General features: G+C 45.2%; 1 protein-coding gene and 1 long non-coding RNA gene across 2 annotated transcripts in view; one reads left to right on the forward strand and one right to left on the reverse strand.

Annotated features, from left to right (window-relative positions):
• Positions 1-16,319, reverse strand: part of MKLN1 (muskelin 1) — a 95,891-nt gene extending 79,572 nt beyond the window's left edge. Inside the window, exons 1-2 of the mRNA XM_079992465.1 lie at positions 16,161-16,319; positions 1,866-1,935 (exon numbers count right to left, since the gene is read on the reverse strand). Coding sequence (XP_079848591.1) covers positions 1,866-1,935; positions 16,161-16,282 — 192 coding nt within the window. The 5' untranslated portion in view covers positions 16,283-16,319. The remainder of the gene's footprint in view (positions 1-1,865; positions 1,936-16,160) is intronic.
• Positions 1,946-4,333, forward strand: LOC307225408. Its single transcript, XR_013842982.1, has 3 exons — positions 1,946-3,022; positions 3,318-3,358; positions 3,641-4,333. It is a non-coding gene; the product is annotated as an uncharacterized lncRNA (long non-coding RNA).

Raw genomic sequence — 16,319 nt, forward strand, 5'->3', positions numbered from 1 at the left:
GAGGCCTTGCACCAGCAACTCAGGTTGAACTTGGAGCGGGCCAAGGAAGTTTACAAGAGGCAGGCGGACAGGCACCGTCGGGAGGGGGAGGCCATACGGGTGGGAGACCTGGTGTGGTTGTCATCCCAAGGGTTACCCCTAAAGGGAGGGTGCAAGAAGTTGCAGCCGAGGAGGCTGGGACCTTTTGAGGTAATACAGCAGGTGAACCCAGTGGCATTTAAACTCAAGTTGCCTGACAGCATGAAGATACATCCGGTGTTCCATAGGTCCCTACTTTCACCTTACAGGGAGGGGCGGGAATTCCCGGGACGGGAGGGAGGGGTTACCACCTACCCACGGGTAGAGGAGAGGAAACACTGTAACCAGGCCACGGAAATACTCGATTCAAGGTGGTGAGGTCGCCAGGTAGAGTACTTGGTAGCCTGGGAGGGAGAACCTAGGTCGGAAAACACGTGGGTCCCCGCTGAATCAATCAGTGACGGGTATCTAGTGGAAGAATTCCACAGTTTGTTCCCAAATAAGCCAAAACCACTAGCCAGATTCTGGGAGGAAGAATTTGGACCCACAGACGATGAAGGGGACTTTGTGGGTTTTCCTGCCTCCGAAGAGGAGGGAGGGGAGGTGTCCGAGGGAGAGGAATCAGATTGGGAGGTTGAAACAGCGGGAAGAGATCCGAGCGGATGGGAGGCTGGTTTTGAATCCTCAGAAGATGATGACAGCTCCTTCAGGGGGTTCCCCGCATCATCGGCCGAGAAGAGAGAGAAAGTGGTATCAAAAAATCGTCCTGAGGAGGAGGTGGATGTCAGGGAACTGCCATCAGGGCCGGAGGGAGAGAGCGGGCTCCGGAGGGGTTCCAGAGAGCGTCCCGGGATGGGGAGAGGCAGCCCATCTTCTGGGGAAGAGAATCAGCGTAGCACCAGTGGAGAAGGGGGGCAGATGGGGGAAGCGGCGAGGCGGTCCCATGACTCCTTGCCAGGGACCAGCGGGGAGAGTAAGGGTCCTCCGCTGCCTACACCCTCCTTGCGCAGAAGGCTTCCGCGCAGGGAGAGTAGGAGGAGACTAGGCATCAAAGAGCTTCTTTGCTGGAAGAAGTTCAAGAAACGCCCACTGACGGATTCTGCCAGCGATTGAGACAGCCATGGGTGAGTGGCTGTCCGGACACTCAGGCAACCAAGCTAGGCATTGCACCGGTTTATGCACGAGCAACCCCTAGAACCATTACAAGTATGTCTTAATCATAATTAGGAGAGGCCCTTTTGCACCAAGCCTGGGTTACCTCTCCAGAAATAGTGCCCTCTTCCCAACAGGATCAATCAGACCTTGCCAATCTTTCTACACACCCATGTCCAAGCAATTGCAACAAAACATGAAGAGGAGAAAGTACATCAAGATAGAGAAAAATGTCTATTTTAGTTGACACTGTGGAGGGAGGCAAAGCACCCAGAATTTCCCAATGCAGTCTCATTCCTAGAATAGATCCTCGTTCCAGTGTATTGATACTTATCACAAATGTAAATAAACATGCACACACATTGAAAAGCTGGCTATTTCCAGTAGTATTATGGAGAGCTATTTTACCACTCCTGTTTCTCCAAGGGATCCCTCAGCCTGCTGGTTCTTTCTGTTCTACTCCAGGGTCTCAGAGCAGAGCACCAAGACTTCATTGTAAGAACACAGAACCAATGAGACACGATTCAGAATTTAAATTCAAACACCAACTTAACCCGGTCCTCTGAAAAACCAATCCAGAAAGAATGGTCTTGCAATAATGGCACCATTTATTCAGATAAATAATAGACTCAGAAGTATTGGTGGTGGTAGTAACTGAAGGGTTTCAGATACCGAGGGAAAATTCAAACACTTACCTGGGGAGGGTAGTTGCTTTCAGAAGACCACCGCGAAGACTGATCATTGGGCTTGTCTACTAAAATATTCCTAAAAACACATACACAAAGAGAGGTTCAAAGCACTTGTATGTTACCCACTTAATACCCTGTACTAAAGGTCAATGCAACTCCTTCCTTAAACCCAATCTGAATAAGAACTACTTCACAACCCAATGCAGTTTTTTTCCTTACCCACATACACAAGGGCCGTCTGAAGACGCACTATCCTCCCTGAGGCTACTTGTAGGCAGCCAAGACAGGTGGAATGTTTCATATGGAAGATTCAATCTTTGTCATTTCCCCCACCAAAGACCATGGAACATAGGAAGCTCCTGATTCAGAATCAGATCACTGGGTGGCAACAGCTCTCCAAGGCTCCACACAGAGGACATTCCCAACCTACCAGGAGATCCTAGGGACCTTTTTCATGGAAAGCAAATGATCTACTACTGAGCTATTGCCTTTCCCTGGATGGGCTCTTTGAGGTGTGTCCATGCAAGACAGTCACTATTCACCCTTAAATTGTAAATAAAAGATACCAGAGCGATTAAACTTTACTAAAGCCTCTTTGAGAACCTAAACACTCTTCTCACGCAAGCAACCAGATGAGAACCTTATACCTACAGGTCTTGAAGTACCTCAAACCTAGGTTTCAAACTTCCAACAACCATTCTCCCCAGCTGTCAAGTTTTTGTATGGCTGAAATACACACAGAACAAAAGCAACGAAGAGTTCTGTGGCACCTTAAAGACGAACAAATGTATTTATTGCAGCATTAGCTTTCATGGACCACAGCATAATAAATACATTAGTCTTTAAGGTGTCACAGCACTCTTTCTGGGGTTTGCTGTAACAGACTAATAAAGCAAACGCTCTAGAAATTTTAACACACAGCACAAAATGTCAGCCAAGGTATCATCTGTATTTAATACCCCTCCATCTCAGAAAACTCTGCATGTCTTAAATAACATTTGGCAACCAGGGAAGGGGGGGGGGAGGACGAGAGGCCCAAGATACATATATGTACTTGCTCTGTTCCATAGCCAAACCTGCTAAGCTAGGAACTTGTCTTTTATTTCACGCAACTGAGCAAACTGTATTGCAGTTGAACATGTTAAATACACATGATAATAGCTGTATTCTCTGTTAAAGGTAAAGGTACCCCTGCCCGTACGGGCCAGTCTTGACAGACTCTGGGGTTGTGCGCCCATCTCACTTAAGAGGCCAGGGGCCAGCGCTGTCCGGAGACACTTCCGGGTCACGTGGCCAGCGTGACATCGCTGCTCTGGCGAGCCAGAGCCGCACACGGAAACGCCGTTTACCTTCCCGCTGGTAAGCGGTCCCTATTTATCTACTTGCACCCGGAGGTGCTTTCGAACTGCTAGGTTGGCAGGCGCTGGGACCGAGCAGCGGGAGCGCACCCCGCCGCAGGTATTCTCTGTTAGAGGCCACCAAACCTAAACACTACAGTGGTGCCTCGCAAGACGAAATTAATCCGTTCCGCAAGTCTCTTCGTCTTGCGTTTCTTTCGTCTTGCGAAGCACGGCTATTAGCGGCTTAGCGGCTATTAACGGCTTAGTGGCTTTAAGAAAAAGGAAACAAACTCGCAAGAACTCGCAAGACGTTTCGTCTTGCGAAGCAAGCCCATAGGGAAATTCATCTTGCGAAGCACCTCAAAAAACGGAAAACTCTTTCGTCTAGCGAGTTTTTCGTCTTGCGAGGCATTCGTCTTGCGGGGCACCACTGTATTCCAGTTTGGTTGAGCCACTCTCAACGTTTAAATCCTATTTCGATGGTGCTTCTTATAATCTCAAAGAGCTACCTAAAACTGCCCAAGCGTTGAGACAGAATCAAATAAGTGTTGTGCTTCTAGCTAGCTAGGGAAATGATTTGCAGAGCTCTGCAATCCTAGCCTGAAGAGGCATATTTCCATATTCCTTTGGCTCTACTTATTGCCAAGTAGCAGTCTGCATCATCATAAACATCTAGCAAAGCTAAAGTCACAGAGAGCTTTAAGTCAATAGGTCAAATTGTTTCATGATGGACTGGCCACGACGATTTCGCTCTTATGGTAAAGCTAACCATAGATATAAACACACATCTCAGGGATTATTTTCAAAGAAGCACAAACATTAAAAATACGCAACTAAAGTTAGCATTCTGGTTTGTTGGTTTGTTTTTAATGTCAATCAATATAGAATTGAGTTAAGAAGAAAAAACATTTCAAAGAAAGCACAGCTGCTTTGGAGCATGCATGTATGCGTTACACGCTTCCTCTACGCACTTTCTTCCTGCCACCTAACATTTACATAAGTAGGACTAGAAACATAAACGTTTTCAACTACCAGGGACCTCTTTCAAACTGGTGAAAGGGTTTTTGTTTAATGCAGGGATGGGGAAGCTCAGGCCCTCTGGGCCTCTCTGTCCTAGGACGTGGGAGAGCACAGTGGGTAGACCATAAAATTCTTAATCTCAGGGTTGTGGGTTCGAGCCTCAAGCTTGGCAAAAGATTCTATGTTGCAGGGAGGTGGACTAGATGACCCTCGTGGTCTCTTCCATCTCTACAATTATTAACTGAACCTTAGAATCCTCCAAGCCATACACTCTCCCCAGGACACACCCCTTCTTGGCCTTCTGTGCACTCTCCAATAAAGCTTATTGACTGCTCAGACGGGGGAACGAGTAGAGGGTACAAGGGTGTGTAGAAACTGTCCTACTGTACAAAGTTAAAGTTCACATTTGTTTGTTTGTTTTCTGACTGCTTTGGTCCTACCAACCACTGACACACAGCCCCCAAAAGAGAATGTGGACCTCGGGCTGAAAGATGTTCCCCCATGGATTAATGCAAGCTCGCAGCCAACTAAGCACTACAGCCCAAGATACTGCTAAGAGCCAGCAATAGAAATAAAGTCTGACCAGTTCTGGGTACCTGACAATCTATGACACCAGTTACCAAGGTTCTGGAGTCTGCACAACTGTGTAGCAAGCCTTGGAAACCCAAGCTGACATCTCTGCTCAGCTGTGAAGTTCACTGAGTAGCGTTTGGGCAAATAGTATTATCCCAATCTAACAAACATGCCGGTTTGAACACCTTGGAGGTAAACAGCATTCAAAATTCAGCAGCATTTTGCACCTGGTTATCAGCCACTTGGAACCAAGTGAAGATACCTGGCTGCCAGGATGGCACCTGACCTCTCCACCATCTAGAGGTGCATGCCTGGGGATCGTTGGATCTTGACAGTTTTCTTACACTAGCAATACATCCTGCGGAATTCTATCCGGTATATTTCATCTGCACAATTGGAATGAGTTTCAGCAACTAAAAAGTCATATTAAAAACACGACCTTTGAGCCACCTGGCCCAAAAATGGCAACCAGGCCTTCCATTTCGACAACTATAACCCTGGTTATGGAACCATTTGGCACCTAGCTTGTATGCCTGAGTTTCTAACACTGGAGGTAAAGTACTTTGCGTAATAAGCACAAAGAGCCGCAAGTCCACCTACAAGGAAGTATAGCCTGTGCTTCTATGCTGTGCGATGCTAGATGTACATTGCTCAGACCAACCATTGCTATAAAGGGGTAGAAGAGGGAGAAGAACCTGGCCAAGCAGACGCAGAAACATGAAGACGCCACATCCGAGAAAACCACACACAGATGTATAATTATTTTAAAAGGTTTAACACAGATTGCTACCCACTCTAAGCCTTCAGATACAGGGGCAGAGTACCATCAGCCAACCAAGATTTGAAGACAGCATTGTGCAAGTATTCTATAAACGGAGACTAAGCAACTGGAGCGGGTGAAGCTTGTCTTGTTTGCAGCAAGGTCTTTTGAGCTCTCGTCCAGGTCTTGCCTCAACCTAAGCAGGCAAGGTTTCCAGGAAGAAACCCATGCCCAATAAAAGCATCTCTCGCAGATAATTGTTTAGGCCTGGCATTTGCATCCGCAACAGAGCTCTAAATTAGCACAACACAGACATCATCTTATTTTTAAAAAGCCAAACAATGTTCAATTGGCACTTAAGCCTTCTTATGCAGTACTTTCGTGATGCTCAAATCACTGCTATTTGTTTTATGGGGCATTTTATAGTCTGCCTTAATTCTGGTATCCGCATGGGAGCCAGAGACTTCCAATTGCTAAAATATCAGTGTGCACCCTTCTAGGTAGTAATGTATCTCCTTCAAAAAGATCCACACACCCTTCAGTCATTTTCAAAAAAAATCCTGCACTCTTAATTGTAAGAATGCTTTTTAGTACATAAAGTTATGTTTTTGGGGTCTTAGTGAGTTTTATCTGTATGCAATGAAGATGGCCATAGCAGAAGCAGCATATAAAAGAGATTCTCAAACTGTGGTCCAAGAAATTGCAGGTGATAAGCTGAAAGGCTGTGGCTCAGCAGTTCATATCTCTACTTGACCCTGAACCTGATTTGTTTTTTCTGAATGCAGGCCAAGGTCATCAACATGACGTCCATGAAGGCCTCAAATGGTGACCATAGGCTGGAGGTGCCCTGGACCAAGCACTCATTTTTAAAAAAGAAAAGTCCGCAGCCCTCCTAGTAAGAATATTCAAATTGTCTCTCAACCGTGAAGACCACAGGGTGGCCCTGGCAAGTTACATAGCTCCCAGTCTAATGTACCTGGAGGGCTTTATCATGGATAAAATAGAATTCTTATTAAAAGAAATGAAAAACATGAGATGATCCAGGAACAACTGCAACTCCCAGTGCCAAGCAGAGAGCTGTCAATGTGCTCATTTTTAATACTGGGGGAGGGATCAGTGAGGCCCCTAAATTGTTAGAAAATAAGCTTTTCACCATTTATTCTGAAGGCACAGCTGAAGAAAACAGCATCGCTGCAATTTTCTTACTTTTCAAACACACTGGCATGTTTGCAAAGGAGACAAGAAATGGAATTGACTAAAGAAGCACTCAAGTAACAAATCTTGTCCTTTGAAAATCTTGAATGGTGTTCTCAGACATAATTGATTAGAATCGTTAAGTCATTAAAATCTTCCATACATACAAGGACCAAAAAAATAAATCGTCCTCATTTACATGGTGACACCAACAGCTGTATGTTAGGAAGCCTACAATTTTCAAGAAAACTTTTTTCTCCCTCATCTCCTATTTGCTTATTTTAATTTTGTACATTTATTATATATGCCAATGACACAGCACTTTAGTTATTAGTAATAAATAATGGCACCTGGGTTACTTTCAGTTACAAGAAAAAGAAAAAGGATGGGTTTTTTGGAGCATGGCTGAAAACAGCAATCAAAGTCAACACTTCAACTCAGGTAAGGCCAGGTTTGCAACTGGTATTTCCCTGTCTCATAGCTCCTGGCAGAGAGTCATCATCTCAAGTTCTAGCAAAAGCAACACAGCCTTACTGCCAGACACCCTGTGACATTTTGAGAGATCAACTAGCAGCTGCTGTATTCTTGCTGTGATATTATGCAATATCTACTTTCTGTGGGCTCTGGTCTTAGGCCAACCTTGCTAGAATACCCTACAGCACTGGACTTCAACTGGCAGATCAGGAATCACTAGCAGGCTACAATCTAATCCAAGATGGGTCACAACAACACCACAACCACCATATAAATATACGGCCAAAAATTGAGAAATGGGTTCTCAAACGCTGGTATGGATTAGAGGTAGTTCCCAGGTCCAAAAAGGTGGGAAACCACTGCCTTAGTTCTTGATTTGCTTAGGTGCACGGAGCAAAAACTTGGTCTAAAACCCAAAAGCAAGATGCATTTAAAACGAGGAAAATGCACCCTTTCATCACTTTAACTCTCTAGTCTAACATAAGTAACTTAAAATTATTATGTATGAACTGCCAGAAGCAAAACTTTTTCCAGGAGACAGTCTCAGCTGCGCAAACTACACTGATCAGCTAAGGGGCAACAGCCATAGCCAGTCCCACATTTTTTTCCTCTTCTTTAAGGGCATCAAGGCAGGTTTTGCTGTGTGTTGTTTTATGGATTCTTCTGCTGGCTTTGTACAAGTAGTAAAATGAAAAATACCCTGCAAAAAGAGGGAAGAGCTCACGAAATGTATTGATGCTCTCTTTCACATTACATTTCTGCAAGTTTTGTTAATTCCCCCTTGGTCCGGTCCCTGGTCCCGTCCCACCCCCAACTCCTTCTACCTTTTATTGGCGCCATACAGTATTTACAAAGATTACTGTGAGGAACACAGAATGCTGTGTTGGAAACTCACAGAAAGAAGTGCCAAGGAACAGCCATTCTTGTACGCAGGTGTACAGATGCTTGGATCAGAGAAGCCTCTGTTCATATTCTCACTCCTGTGATGAAGCTCTATGTGCAGTGACTTGTCCAATGTGCTCTCTCAGCCTAATCTACCTCGACCTTGCATCATTTTTGCAAGGATAAATATACTACCCTGTGTCCCATTTAGAAAAGTGGGGAATGTGCTAGCTAAACAAATAGACAGTTTCTGAGCTTCCATGGCACTGACCGAGATATTGTCATGGGCAAAACCAAATATTTATCTCATTTTAGTGCTTATTTGTTTCTCCATGCCAAATGTGTGGGGGTAAATGACAAGAAATTACAGGGTGGTAAATTGCAGGGAGAAGTATTCAGTGAACCAGCCTCCAAATGACAGCCTTCAGAAACCTGTCCACAGATTTAAAAGGACAACACAAGACTTGATAATTTCAAGTTTTGCAATTTCTGATTACACTGCTGAAAAATACAAGATGGAAAAAGTAAAACAAAGCAAATATACATCTGAAACAAAGCACCTCTGTGATTCAGCTTGCCAAGAAACAGCAGTTGTTCCTCCACTAGCATTTTGATAGTTCTTACTGAAATATTCCCCCCTCTGGTGTTTCAAGTCTGGAAAATTCTGAACTGGAAAATTTTCTGGGAAATTATCCTATGCAAATTAGCATAATTTGCTTTGTAAAATTCTCATGCCCCTAGAGAGTGGTCTAATTTAGCATGTTTATTTTACTTGTAATTGGTAAACAAAGCTAAAAACCTTTGGACCTGACAAGCTTATACAACGTAACATTTATTTGCGACTGGAATCCATTATTTGTTATCAATGCACTCATGAAACTTAGCATCTTCTGCAGAAAAATTAAGCAATGGAAAAATAGTCCACTCCACACCACTGAAACAAACTAACTGTTCTTTGGCTGCCAAACCCATCTATAATGCCCAGTACTCCAACTCCATCACCATGGAATTTAGCACAAAGGCACAACTAGGACTGACACCATGCAAGATGTTCCCAATGCTCAAAGGAGATAGTAGTGCTTAACACCTTCCCAGGTCTCCTTGAAATTAGGATATTAAGCTGAAGTAGAAACTAAGAATTGCTAAAAATTAAACATTGTTTTCATTCTAAAATCCATTTTCAAGGCAGAAATTTTATCAGTGTGTTTTGCAACATTCCTCCTCTTCCAATAAAAAAGAGTGCAGAGATCAAGCTGGTATTTGTACTCGAAACCTACCATATTTTTCGCTCTATAAGACGCACCAGACCACAAGATGCACCCAGTTTTTGGAGGAGGAAAACAAGAAAAAAAATATTCTGAATCTCAGAAGCCAGAGCAGCAAGAGGGATCATTGTGCAGTGAAAGCAGCAATCCCTCTTGCTGTTCTGGCTTCTGGGATAGCTGCACAGCCTGCATTCACTCCATAAGACGCACACACATTTCCCCTTACTTTTTAGGAGGGAAAAAGTGAGTCTTATAGAGCAAAAAATACGGTACTTCCGGAATATCTGTACCAAATTCTATTCTATTCTCTCACCATTTGTTGTCTTAACAAAAAATAAGGAGAGGATGCTAAACAAGCCCAACTAAAAATCTCACTTTGCTCAGCCAATGAGTGCTGACAACGCCATATTTGAAACTTGTCCCTCAGTGTTATGGGGGCAGAATATGGCTCATGTGAGAACTGTAAAAGACTGACTGTAAAAGACTAAGACTCCTGCCAAGGAGTGTGGTGGAGTCTCCTTCTTTGGAGGTCTTTAAGCAGAGGCTTGACAACCATATGTCAGGAGTGCTCTGATGGTGTTTCCTGCTTGGCAGTGGGTTGGACTCGATGGCCCTTGTGGTCTCTTCCAACTCTATGATTCTATGATTCTATGGACCACGGCAGTCACCCGTACTAGCAGGTTTAGCTTTTACATGGCTCTCAGTACAGCAGCAATTCCCTTTGAGATAACCAATACAATCACACTAACTGTACCTCAGCATATTATTAGGAAGCCTCCAGAGCGTCACCAAACCCAAACATAGTGCTGCAAGGCCACAAGGATAACGTAGATGCAATATCTGCAAAATTTCCCAACAAAACGCGTCCCTGGGGAACTGCATTAACTCTGTGTGAGCTCCAAGCACCGGGAGAGTTAAATGACATCTCTGAACTACACTATCTCCTGTTCCTACACGTCCATTTCAAAATTCTGCCTCCCCCTCGTATTGTTAGCACTTTGCATTTGCCATTTGTGAGCTAATATTTTTCTGCAGCCTAAGCAACAAGACACCTTGTTTTGACTTGCATTGTTTGTGTTTGAGTTGCGTCCCAAACCACCACTCTCAAAGGGAGATCATTACTGCACTCCACTGGGTATCTCATAGCCTACTCCATGCAACTGTGGATTTGTCAATAACCTTCCAGAAACTTGAACGTCACAGCTGATAAAAGATTGATGGTGAAAAGGACTGAGGCTCAGTAACTGTACAATGACATTAAATAGGACAACAGTTTCTTTTTTTAAAGAGCAAGGCCTGAAAAGCTAGTGCTAAATGCATGGTCATGCAACATGAGTCTGAATAGAAAAAGAGAGTGGCCACAAACAGGCACAAGCCAAGATATGAATAAAAGTTCTAACCATGCACTCAGCGCCACCACTCTTCCCTTCATGCAAGAGAGCAAAACAAATAGGAATAGCTTCCCAGTTCAAGGAATCTTTTGTCTAAGACAAAATCCCATACACATGGAGTCCAGAGTTCACTTACAACAGTAAACATCAAGTAAGAAAACACTTGCAGCACAAAGGCATGCAAGTCCAAGTTCACTTCAGAGTCCAAAAGTGAAAGGTGAACTAATGTCACAGGAATCTAGTTCCGCATTCTCTCGCTCATGCGCAAACACTCATGCAGAGCGGAGTGGTAAAAAAAGACACAATTATCACTCTTCCCCAAGCCCCAAAGTATGTCTACAAATATTAAAGAGAGAATCAAGCTCTAATTAATGTTTAAAGCCCCCTTTTTCACCACCTGCTTTGGTTGAACAGCTTTAAGAGAGACAATGAGAGTGGATGCTAACACCCTTATGTTGTAATGTAAACTAATCATGCACAAGCCGCAGCAGTCATGCAAGGCTACATGCACAAGTCAAAGCACTAGATAACTTCGTTCCCCATTTACCCAGAGCCTCAGCGTCACAGGCATCCATTCTGGTCCTCTTCTGAAAACCAGTAGCTTTTCGCACAGCTATATTACAGATTTCATTTCAGTTGGGGACAGACTCCAGGGGTTACACATATGTTATATCTATATTTCTTCCCTCAGCATTCCGTTCACCAACCCACTTGCTTTAAGCAGTGGCCTAGGATGGAAAAATTCCCAGTCCTTTATTTTTTCATGGAAACCTTTCCATTTCATAAGTTCACTAAAAATGATGAATGGATACTAAACAAAACATTAGGCAAGTTTGGCTGCTTCCAAGTTTTTAGCTTTGTTTAGGAAATACAAGTAAAATAAACATGCCAAATTAGATCACTCTCTAGGGCATGGGGGGGAAATATGATGAAAACCGTTATTTTTCTGATGCTAATTACCCTAATTTGTGTAGGGGGGAAATCCTACACAAACTAGGGTAACTGGCACCAGAAAATTTAAACATTTCTTATTGTTGGCTCTAACCTTACCAATCACTTTTCCAATTTTGCCGCAGCAAAACAAATTTACCCTACCATCAAATAGCCTTTCATTTCTCCTACTCCATACCTAGCCTGCCTGACCTCTTGAATTCTCATCAGCTTTCAATGATTTTCATCTTACTCATAACCCTATAATGTCCCTCATCAGGCTTTAACTCAGGGGTCAGCAAGGTTTGTCTTGCCTGGGCCAGATCGGTCCCGCGGAGATCCCTCCGTTGGCTGGATCGTGTGCACATGTGAGTGATTTTCGGCCTCTGCGTTGACGCAATTTCCAGCACTGTGGAAGCAAGTCCCTGTGCTACGCTGCGCTGGCTTAGTGCTGTGCACAAGCGGGCAATTCGATTTATGGGCGGCTCATGGGCCGGTCAAACTACCTCCACGGGCAGCTTCCAGCCCATGGGCCTTAGGTTGCTGACCCCTGCTTTAACTCTACACACCAGGTAACTCTGGTTCTGTCTTGTACGCCTCACTCCTGCCTCACTTCTGACCCATCTGCCTCTCCTCACTTCCAAAGCATCTGCTCAGAGTGAAAGTTGACATATCAGCAAATCCAAGTTTGATTATAATGCAAAAGGTGGGTGAGGGGAATGCCTTGTGGGGAACAAGAGGAAGGGAGGGGAGTTTAATCCCACCTGCGTCCATCAGCAGTCCCCTGCAAATGCCCCCCTTCTTCAAAGGTCAGTCCACCCATCCCCACAATCTGGAATCAATTCTTTTCAGAATCCAGCTTGATTTTAAAACATCCTGGATTGGCATTTGTAGACAGAGTCAGCAGGGGAAGGATTAAACGACCTTCTCCCACCATCACCACCAAGGTTCCCCTAAAAAAATGCCGCCGCTCTCCCCCCCCCCCATTTCTCTTACAAAGGAAACATAGGGTTGAGAAGCCTATGTTTTCATCAAGCATCTAATTTCATGGTCCTTGTTCAACTTGGAAATGAAACAACATGCCCTTCAAGGCAGACTAGCAAATTGAACCTGCAAATGATCTAGAAAGATCTGTCATACTGGGCATAACAAAGAGACGAGACAATATTTTGCAAAGCAATTAGAAATATTTAGAGAACAAATGTTTGCAGAAATTCAAAACAGATTTCATGCATGAATAGTGCAAAGGAGATGGTGCATCTGTGATACACTTCACAAGTATTCTAGCAACAAGGTGAAATTTCTTCAGCAGCAATTGGGACCTCCAAGGACAGCCCATTTTTTCCTGCAAACCATGCTTTCATTTTTCATTCCCTCTGCTCCCTATATCACCATATCACTACTCCCCACACCACAACCACTAATTAGGTCTACTGTCCTACACTGCCACATCCTGTGTCTGCATAAATCAGCCCACACATAATCAAAATTTCCTCTCACATTGCACATCAACCAACCCCTATTATTCCTGTCTTACCATATCTCTGCTGCAGCTCTCCACATTGGATCCCTTGCTCCTTGCTCCTTAATAGCCTACTCAGAACACTCTGCTTTATTTTGCCCTAAGTACATAAGAGCCTGCTGGACCAGGACACTGGCCAACTAGTCCAGCAACCTGTTCTCACTGTGTACCTGTGGGAAACCAGCAAGCAGGATTCAAGCACAATGACACTGTTTCCTCCTGTGGTTTCCAACATCTTCACTGCTCCTTGCATCTCCTTCATACAGTACCAGGAACCAAGGTTACCAACATTCTCACCTCCCCAGCACAATACTGCACTACCCCTTTTGCCAGTTTTCAATGCACACATTTCAGAGGTACACACATATTAGATCTGCTGTAGGGAGGAGAAAAATACACAGAGTCAACAATGGCTCTGTGGTACTTTAAAAGGCAACACAACTGTTAGATCTTCAACTGCCTGGCCTGGATCATGGAAGCTCATTCCATCAAATGCACAAGGTTTGCAGGTTGTTTTCCCATTACTAGAGTTTACCAGGCGCCATTAAACGGCAGTTAAAAACAAAACGTCACAAGGGGATTCTGGTGACAGACCACATGCCCAGCTCACTTCCTTTCCACCTTTAGCCATGCCTTTCTTAAAAGACTCATGAAACCAGAACCAAACACAGCTTCCACCAGTGCTAGAAAAATGGAGAGAGAAGGGGGGGGGCATTAATGAAACCCACCCACCTGATGCCTCAACTCTAATTGCAGACCTGCAAGGGAGCTTTTTCAAGTGCTTGAATTACTTGCCTAAGCCCCTCAATTTTCCCAATTTTGTTTGTTTTAATAAACATTTCTATCTTTCACTTCTGGTGTAAAACTACCACACAGGATAGCTGGAGCCATATATAACATTACAATTTCACAGAATATCAAACTGTTACAGAATAAAGGAGCAAGGTCAGCAGCTGCCTTGTTCAACCATGGCATTAAAAAAAACACCTATCTGATAAAATAAGGCCATTGTCAAAAACTTCCAGAATAAGGAGGTCTTCAATAACCTGCAGAAAAAAGTGAGGAAGGGGGCCAACCACACTTCACAGGTCAAGGTGTTCCATAATCTGGGTGCTGTCTACAACAAAGCCCTATCCAAATCATGCCCCTGTGACACGCACTCTTCTTTTTGGTGGGACTTTCGCATACTAAGACCCCAGCTTCAATCTCTGGCATCTCTCAGACTCGCAGAAAAGACTCCCGGCCTAAAACCCTGGCTAGACTCTGCTAGTCTGTGCACACAGCACTGAGGTAGGCAGACCAATGCTCCTACTTGGTGTAAGCCTGCCCTCTTACCCCACCCCACCCCAAGACCCCTATAACGCCCCTCTCCCTTGGCTCTTCACTCTCTAGGTCCCTCAAGACCCAGCAACATAGCTGTCAATTTTCTCTTTTCTTGCAAGGAAACCTATTCGGAATAAGGGAATTTCCCTTAAAAAAAGGGAAACGTCGACAGCTATGCCCAGCAAGCACTCAGAGGTCCCATAGATATTCTCATCCATGTCTGCCCCCATGTGACCCCCCCACTCCAACAAAAAAACAACAACACACCCTACCATATTGCCCCCTTCATAATGACAACCTTTAGGCTTCCTAACCCCACAGAGACCCAACTCTGCATCCTGTTGCAGCAGGGACCAGCCTTTTACTTCTTAAGCAAGATCAGCCCCAAGACCAACTCCCTCCAGAGCCACCCCCTCCAAGAACAACCCCCAAGACCACCCTGTTAAAAATCCCCACCCCAAGATAACTGCAAAAAGAAGCCCAAATGCCACCCCATCCCAAGACAAACCCTTCCAAAACGAACCCCCAAATCTACCCGACCACCGCCACCCCAAAAACAACTCCCAGGACTGGCCCCTCCCCCAATGTGAACTCCCCCAAGAACACCCCCTCAAAGACGACCACCCCAACAATTCTGAAGGCCCCCTTCCACAAACCCCCTCCAAGACCACCCCACCCCAAAAACAACTCTGAAGACAACCCCCTCAAAGACCCCCAAAACAACTCCCATGACGAACCCCCCCAATATGAACTCCCCCAAGAACACCCCTTCAAAGACGACCACCCCAAGAACAACTCCGAAGGCCGCCTGCCCCCCAAAACCAACCCCCCAAGAACAACTCTGAAGACCACCCCCTCAAAGACCCCAAGAACAACTCCCATTACAGTCCCCCCAATGTGAACTCCAAGAACACCTCAAAGACGACCACCCCAAAAACAATCTCAAAGGCCCCCCACAACTCTGAAGACCAACCATCAATAATTGGCTAAGAAGGGTTGCTGAATAATTGTTTAAAATAAAGGATGCAAAAAGGGAAAGGTATGGGGAAGTCCGGGAAAAGAGGTTTATGGAAATAAGGTAAAGAAAACATGATTTTTTGTGTTTGTTTTTATGTTGTTTTTTGTGTTTGTTAAAAATTTGGAAATTAATAAAAAAAATTATTAAAAAAAAAAATGAAGACCAACCATCAAAGACCCCAAAAACAACTCCTATCACGAACCCCCCAATATGAACCCCCCCCAAAAAACACCCCTTCAAAGACCCCCCACCCCAAGAAGAACTCTGAAGACTACCCCCACTTCAAAAACAACCCCATGACTAACCCCCCCATGTGAACCCCCCTCAAGAACAACTCCGAAGGCCACCCCCCAAAAAAAAACCTCCGAATCCCCCCCCCACGTCTACTCAAGGCCAACCTCCACAAAGACCCACCACCCCACAGAAAGACTCCCCCCCCCTAAGCTTTCTTCCTCCTTCCCCGGAGCCCCTCTTAAATGGGGCGCCCCCTTCCTCCGCCTTCTTCCCCATAAGTACCACAGGGAAGGAGGGAGGCCCCGCAGCCCCAAGCGACCCTCCCTCGGCCAGGCCCCTCTGGCCTCCGCCAAGCCGGTCGCGGCGGAGACTCACTCGGGCAGGTAGGTGGAGGAGAAGCTGCTCCAGCGGTGCAGGGTGTAGGCCAGGACGCGGCTCTCCAGGGCGCCCGCCGGGCCGAAGCCTGGGCCCGCCGCCGCCGCCGCCGCCGCCGCCATCTTGTCGTCCGTAGCAGCCGCGACGGGGAAACAGGAG

This window comes from Podarcis cretensis, assembly GCF_951804945.1.
Source record: "Podarcis cretensis genome assembly, chromosome: 10".
Classification (NCBI taxonomy): domain Eukaryota; kingdom Metazoa; phylum Chordata; class Lepidosauria; order Squamata; family Lacertidae; genus Podarcis; species Podarcis cretensis.